Genomic DNA, 7,961 nt, shown 5'->3' with positions numbered 1-7,961 from the left:
AAAGAATGTTGGATTCTTCCAACGTTGGAGAGCAGCCTCAATCTCGACAATGCCGAGACAAATTGGTAACTTTCTAAGAAAGCATGTGTTGTCATAGGCGCTTACTGACGCATTGACCTTTCTGTACTATATCTCTTGCCCCACATTTCATACGAATGTCGTACACAAAAGGTTTCTGGTAGGGCGTAAAACATGTGACGTGGTTAACTGTGCACGAACAACGCGTGCTGTTTTTATCCACTTTTCATTGTACAGTTGCACACTTTTTCTAACGTGTTACGTGCCCTAAACACGACGCCGACACCATACTTGCCTGCAATCATCTGCAGTCTGTGCGAATTTCGAAAGCCACAATGAATGCACACCAGCTCGCCCAGTTACCCATTTTGATACATACTTGAATACATACATACATACATACATACATACATACATACATACATACATACATACATACATACATACATACATACATACATACATACATACATACATACATACATACATACATACATACATACATACATACATACATACATACATACATACATACATACATACATACATACATACATACATACATACATACATACATACATACATACATACATACATACATACATACATACATACATACATACATACATACATACATACATACATACATACATACATACATACCCTTTTTTTCAGTGTCCCATTAATTCAGAAGGTTAATATCCGTTAAAATAAGTATAGAATTCGCATTCGGGTGCCTCATATTCAGGAGACAAAACAAACAAGGAGTTTCAATAGCAAAAACAATTTATTGCTATGGTTTATGGTATTCACAAATAATCTGCTCTGTTTCTAAACCATCTTGGCTCTCGCGTTTAGCCACCATCAAATCAGGGTTGATTTCCTGCGCGTATGGAGAAGGAGAGTGCAAAGCCTGAAGTGGGGTGGTTCGATACTGTTCGAATACCAGAGGTGGTTAACCACCGGTACGTACCGTGGCATACAGTTATGGTAAAGGTGTCATATGCGTTGTACGCTGGGTGCTTTTTTTTTAAATAAAACTTTTTTGAAGCACTAAGCACATGCAAAAGAACCGGACTAAACAGCTTTCCGAATCCACATGCAGCGTCCAAGACCTGTCTTTGAGGGAGGAATTATTATGCCCCGAAAATGGCGAAGCTGTAAACGTGTGACCATATATAACTGTATGGTGAAAAAACTTGCCGACTTCATTTTCGTAATAACGACACTTCCCTGCACGCGTAACAACTTGTACCGTAACTCTTGTATCCGGACGAGATCGCTATTTTCTCGCCTTTCTCATTTCAAGATTTATATAGCCGAAGGAAAAAATAGCGTCCAAGTTATGCAGAAAGCTCGGCGGAGTTCAAGAAATAAATTTTTAAAAGACAATGCCAAAGAACAAGCTTTCTTATTGATCTGGTAACTCTGATGATGACACCAGTATGATAAAACAAAACAAAAAAATCAGAAAAGACAAACATCTAAACGTTATCCACCGTTTGGGCAGAAGAGACAGTGTGTCGACACTCATGCCTCTCCTCCTTGTCATCCAAGCTGCACTGCGCACGTTAGTAAAAATGCTCGCTTCCTTCTTTTGTGCATAGTGACCGGTCAATCAACAGCGTCAAAAAAAGATAACAGCGTACATGATCGTTGTATAAACCGACGGGAACATTTGAAGAACGTTATTGCATTGAAGCTGAATTATCTACATAGCGATGTGATTGAGAATTTGGCCACAGGCTTCGCGGCAGGGTAATTAGAAGTGACTACTACGCTGTGGTCATCATAGTGGGAAAAGGAAAAGAAATAGTATTTGTAATTTGCTTCCCTATAGTGCCTTTCTCAAGAACCTATGCACAAGTTTTCAGGAACTTCTTGAACCTCCAACTGGAAACTAGTTCGATGACAAAGAGTGCGTCAAAGCTGGTGTCTACATCTTCTGCAGTGATTAAGGGGATCTGTTGCTCACACGATATGAACGGCAAATTTCGGCCGCGAAATCCCATTGTTAAGAGTTCCCGGAGAACTTGTTCGAGTGCAGGAAGTGATTAACCACGTAAGAACACAGCTTTTTCTCCTTTTTTCAGACAGAATGATAGCATCGCAGTCATTTCTCGTTCAATCAGGCCTGTGGACAGCCACTTGCCATCGAGAAAAGCGAGGAATTGGGCTAGTTTGCGTTCATTCATCTTGTAATGCGCTGAGTGAAAGTGAATACTAGTACGTTCTCCCGTGTTAGCAGCCGTACTCAATTTCAATTAGCGCATTAGAAGATGAACAGCTGCCATCACTTTCTAGCCATTATAAGCTGTGGGAGAATCACTGTGTTTGCACGTGAAGTCCCAACGACAAGCCATTTCGAGGAAGGCCGAGCGCAATATTCTTATTTGGTAGTAGCGAATATTGCCCTACACAGTCTCAAGCACACTGGCAAGCTTGTAACTCACTGGTCAGCTTTCTTTTTCTTTTTCCCTCTTTGAGTCTTGCTGGCACAGACACAAACCAACTTTCCTCAACGCTAGTTCACATTTTGCTTCTTCGCAGGCTGTCATGCCCTCTGGCATGCGAAAAGCTCCGTAAGGCTATAATTAACACGTGAATTTAACAAAGTGGTGGTGAAACATGAGCCACAGTAAAAAAAAAAATTCATTTAGGCTGCCTAACTGCATCAGAAGCTATCGCCCATCCTATCCTACATTACCATTGCATTTGCCTAGCAATTAGTTGTTGTTTTATTGAAAGGAGAGCAATCAATTCCGAAAAAAAGTGATCACGTTAGAGCCAATACTATTTGACCATCTGAACTCCATTACGCCTACAGCTCCTCAAGAATTTAAAAGGCTTGTTTAGATTTTTTATGTAATCTACCAGCTCTTCCAACGAGTATTTCGCCGAGATAAATCACGTGCATACTCTGTGCAATATTGCTAATGCTGCCTGTAAGGAGCATAAATCATCTGTTATTAAAGTGTTATGGAAGTGTGGCTGTTCCCTTACACCACCGATAAAAAAACCGCGAACTGTTCATTCGATAGCTGAGTACTGCTTTTTATTTGGCTCGCTGCCTCTCAACAACTCTCACTATTGCAAGCGTAAATTGCTCCCTCTATCGCTAGAATGCTCGAGTGCTCTGCGTCGAGCTTCGTTGTGCATTTCTCGCGGCACATCGCGAAGGCGCATTGTGGGTTGACGCACTCATTCAGCCCCTAACAACAGGCACGTGGCGCCAGAAGGCGAAACTCGTGGCCCGAGTCGATCATTCTTCAAGAATCGCTCGCTTTCTGTCTTCCAGTCTGCAGCCAGCCTCTTCACGCCGGTGCCAGCAGCGAGTGTCGACTGAACCTCGGGCCCCCGCAGCATATAAAGGCGGCCCGGGAATCAATGGACGCGCAGTGATCTAGCATGCATGAGCCTACTGGCGTTGCCAGGCAAGCCCTATAACCTCGTGCCGAATGGCCCGGGCATGCTGCCCGTCGATGGAATGTTCTGGGATTTAATGGGCACACAAGGTGGCTGGGGGTCCGCAGACGAGGGGTGGCCCGAAGGAGAAAAGCACGAACCGGCACCAGACCGGAAGTCGGAACGAGATTGTTCCCTGAAACTGAGTGACACACATCGAGCACCCAAGTGACACGCCACGAGTCGCTGTTTGAGCCAGGAAAGGCCGCCCTAATACGGGTCATGGGGCAGCAGCGGACATGCGCGTCAGAGAAAGTCCTCCTCTACGCGAGTCCTGCAGGTGTCTGCTCCAGCAAAACTGAGTAGGCCCATGGTTGCAGCCTTGCCGTAGCGATGCCTGCGCTCCCCGACGCGAGAATCCATGCCCACGTGCACCCTGATCGAGCTGGTTGCCTTGTCGTCACCGATTGGTGGTTTGCTGAACTCGGGGTGGCTCTTGCAGCAGAAGTAGTGGACCAAATAGAGAAAGCCCTGACGGAACGCGTCGTGCGTGAATGCGTACACGCATCCGCAAATACAGCTAAAGCATTGGGCGGTGAAGAAAAGCGTCTCGACAGCAGAGGTGCCTGGACTGGAGCTCCTCATAGACGGGCTGATGATGACCGTCAGCAGGAAAGGAAGCCACAAAAGAAGGAACAGAGCGTACGCAATGGCATTGGTACGCAGAAGGGTTCGCTGAAGTATCTCCTCGCGAGTGGCCAGGCAGTTTCGCAGCTCCAGATTGTACGTATAGTCCCGTTGCTCGTGCATAGCCTTGGCGAACACCGCGGCGGTGAGCGCGAAAGGCACGCACAGCGCCACGAACATTTTACTTTCGCGCATGTCTCGTTCGCAGACATCCAGGCCACCCGTGACCAGGGTGACGACGAGAACCAGCGAGATTGCGATCGTCCAGGCTGCCATCATCAGGAAGACGACCAGCTTTGCGCCGCACACGGACGAGTAGACGTCCCGGTCCTGGCGACAACTGCGCACGTAATTTTCGGCCGCGATGAACAGGAAGGTGAACACAGTGGTGTAGAAGCCCAACAGCGCGGGGTACCACTGCCAGCGACAGGTGATTAAGCTACCCTGGCTGCCGGCCAGAATAGCCACGATGGTGACCGGGAAGCCGACAGACGACACGAGCAGGTTGGCGAGGGCAAGGTTCGCGAGCAGCACATTGCCTTTTCGCCTCAAGTTCTCCTGGATGAAGAGCGATGAAATCTGGAATATGTTGAGCGTGGTGCCGAGGACAGCCAGCACACCGTAGAGGACGAGGCTCGTCAGGGCGTTGTGCTGGTATGGCATCCATACCAGCACAGGCTCTTCGCCGGCTTGTGAACTGGAGTTCTCTGCGGCCGGATTCGGGAAGACTGGTGCCGTGTACGTGACCGAAGGAAGGCTGTTCTGCTGCTGATGCGATGGCTGCTGTGGAACCCGTTTCAGCAGCTCCAGGAACAGTGAGGCAGAAGATGCGCCCATCAAACCCACGTCCGCACAGGAACGTCGCCAAGTGGTGGGCGCAGCTGGGAACTGCGAGAGCGAGGAAAAATAAAAAGTACTTATTCGGGGCTTAACAGGAAGTATACTATATATATATATATATATACGTCTATTTCTCTCCTTCACATTGAAAATGCTGCTCTATAGTATGCCATGTAAACTAAAATTATGAAATTACGTTCCGTTAAAACTGAATGACGAATACCTTCATATACAACCGCAACCACAATACCACAACCATTAAGGATGAGTTGAGGGCCGATAGACCCTTAAAAAGAGCATGTTGATGCTGAACACTGATATTCCACGGAAATAACACAAATTTTCATAAGAAAAGCATAACGCACTAATTATATCTGGCACCCCCTATTTCACCAAGAAAATGAATTGATCGAAAATGTTGTGTCGCAAAAAAAAAAAAAACAAAAAAAAAACGCCTGCTTCTCTGTTCTTTGTCGAATATTGAGCTGCGATGTGTGATGTTAGTGATTAATTAAGAACTAAGCAGACGAGCAGATTTTTTGCACACGAGTGAATTTACCTGCGTGAAAAGTCGCGCTGGCGCGCAATGTGTAAGAAGGTGCTTACGTCGGCGCTTAGCGAGCCACGCGCTCCGGTGTTACCGCAAAGTATTGCTCCCCCTGTGCAAAATAATTTGTTCTAGAGTAGGAAATGCTCATAGACCGTTGACCAGTGGCTTACAAGTTTTGGAAGATCGTCTTTCAGTAATAGGCATTCTGCAGAACTAGGAAGAAAAGGAGTATACAAAAAGGTTGAACAAACTAATCCGTCAGTGCCTTATTGACAAGTGAATAAGAAATTCAGAAATCAAGATAATTTAGCTGTAAGAAACTGATCAGTGTTCTCAGACAGCTGTTGAGAAAGCAGTATTACTAAACCTGTTACTTCAGAATAGTAGCAGTTAAAATAAGAATTTGTAGTGTTAAATTTTCGTGCCATATTTTTAGCGTAAATCCCACAACAAAACATACTCATATAATAAGAGTTGACGTATACATGGATTGAAAGCACTGTTTTGCGGAAAGAGAGCTGAAATTTGTTCCTGCAATTGCGTTGTGTGTAAGCATAAAGCTTATTACTTCAATTTTTTTTTTCCAGACCACAGCTCCAGCACGGACAGCTCCACCTCGTCTGTGTCATGGGTATGCGAAATGTGCTGTCTTCAGCCTTTCAACCAGTCTCACTTAATGCTAATTTTTTTAGGCATGAGTAATCACAGATAACTGTTGCGACAAATGATTTGCGTTGGTAGGATTGTCTCATGCAAAGTAAAAAAAAAAAAAAATACATGACTTTTGTTATTCAGAAATTGTAAGCAACTATATGTATATGCAACGATAGAATGTGTAGTTTCTACTGTAGATTTGCTAGATACTCAGGTCTGCAATATTCTTTTGTGTATTGTGTCTCTTGCTGTACAAAATTTGCAAATTTACAAACTTTCAATAAAATTGCAAAATAAAGCATATTTCACTGCCTGGTATTGTCCTGCCAAAACGCAGTAGCCGCGCGCTATGTCATGCTAGCTCACGTATCATAACAGAATAGGGTAACATTTCAGCAAACACAGATGTGCTGCTGGCGTTTTTTCAATACATGAAACACACACGCAAAAGGAAATGGTCATTACAAAAAAAAAGGCTGAAAATGACAGATGTTAGAATAATGCAGACTGTAGCAGCAAATGGAACTCGTGCTAATTTCCTTTTGCGTATGCCGAGAAAAACGCACACTCGTCGAGCGCATTGCAGACAAGCGGGATTGCCGCCTACCCCTCGCGCATCAGCAAAACCGTTGCAATAACAGCAGGTTTAATTTTTTTCTTTTTTTTTTCTCTCAGAAGCATGGCCTACCAAGCACCAGGGGAGAAACTGGCGCTCATGACGCAATCCCGTTTACCTGAAGGGTATACCAGCTGACATAGCCGTGCCGTAAGTACTTAGTGAGACTGGAGCGTATGAGAGAAAGGAGGCGCTGCATGGTAATTTTAACAGCGGAACTGCTGTAAATCGAGGTTGCGCCATCTGTCTGCCCGCCGGTGTCACGCAGGGGGCAGGTTCCCAGACCCACCGCTATGGGCGCTGCGTTCAATCAGAGGCCGCGCCGGCTGAGGAGCGGACCAATCAGAGCGCGCGCCGGGGAGGGGAGGGGGAGCGCGCGCCCTTTCTCGCCATGGATTGCGCTCGGCGCGAACGACTGCGGGAGCACGCCCGAGAGCGGCAGCGTCGTCGCCGGGCGACTTCTACGTCTCGAGCACGGGAATCGGCAGCGAAACGGCAGCGGCGGGAGACTAATGTGGAGCTACGCAAGAGGGAAGCGCAACCAGACGTAACCGCCGGGAGACCGCTACCAACGAGGATCGTCGGCGAGAAGCGCAAGCGAAACGGCAGCTGTGGGAGGCTAATCCGGAGCTAAGCAAGAAAGAAACGCAAGTCAAGCATACTTGGAGGAAAGTGAACCCTGGTTTGTCCCAGCAAGAGGCAGAACAAAGACGCAAGCGCCGAGAGATCCCTTGACCTACGGTGCAAGAGATTTCCTCGACCGGGAGTTAGCAGGGAATGTTAAGCAGTAAAAGTCAAAACATCACCCATAATCACACGAAAACCACTGGAAAACAAACATAATCACAGAAACTCACACACAATCACAGAAACCCACAGATAATCACACAAAATCACAGAGAAACACAAGAGAACCACAGCTTCGCTGTTTCAGCCGAATTCACATTGGGTGGAACTGGGTTTACTCTTTAAAACAATAGTCCTGTTTTATTGCATTTAAAACTATTTTTGAACATGAAAGAAAACCACGGAATGTGATCCGTTTGTAAGTAAAAAAGCTCATTATTTCGTCAGAATTACAACCATGTTGTGAAATTTGCAAGAATACCAACTAGATGTTAACAATGTTTTCTGAGCAGAGTGTGCAATGACGCTCCATCAAACACACAAACAAAACATTTGTAAGCGTCC

General features: G+C 45.8%; 1 protein-coding gene across 1 annotated transcript; it reads right to left on the bottom strand.

Annotated features, from left to right (window-relative positions):
* Nucleotides 1–844: 844 nt before the first annotated feature.
* LOC119432028 (uncharacterized) lies at nucleotides 845–4,947 on the bottom strand. Its single transcript, XM_037699475.2, has one exon. The coding sequence runs from the start codon at nucleotides 4,945–4,947 to the stop codon at nucleotides 3,730–3,732; it is 1,218 nt and encodes a 405-aa protein (XP_037555403.1). The 3' UTR covers nucleotides 845–3,729.
* Between the last annotated feature and the right edge of the window lie 3,014 nt (nucleotides 4,948–7,961).

This window comes from Dermacentor silvarum, chromosome 1, assembly GCF_013339745.2.
Source record: "Dermacentor silvarum isolate Dsil-2018 chromosome 1, BIME_Dsil_1.4, whole genome shotgun sequence".
Classification (NCBI taxonomy): Eukaryota; Metazoa; Arthropoda; class Arachnida; order Ixodida; family Ixodidae; genus Dermacentor; species Dermacentor silvarum.
The sequence above is the reverse complement of the archived record's forward strand: the minus strand, read 5'-3'. Positions and strand labels throughout refer to the sequence as shown.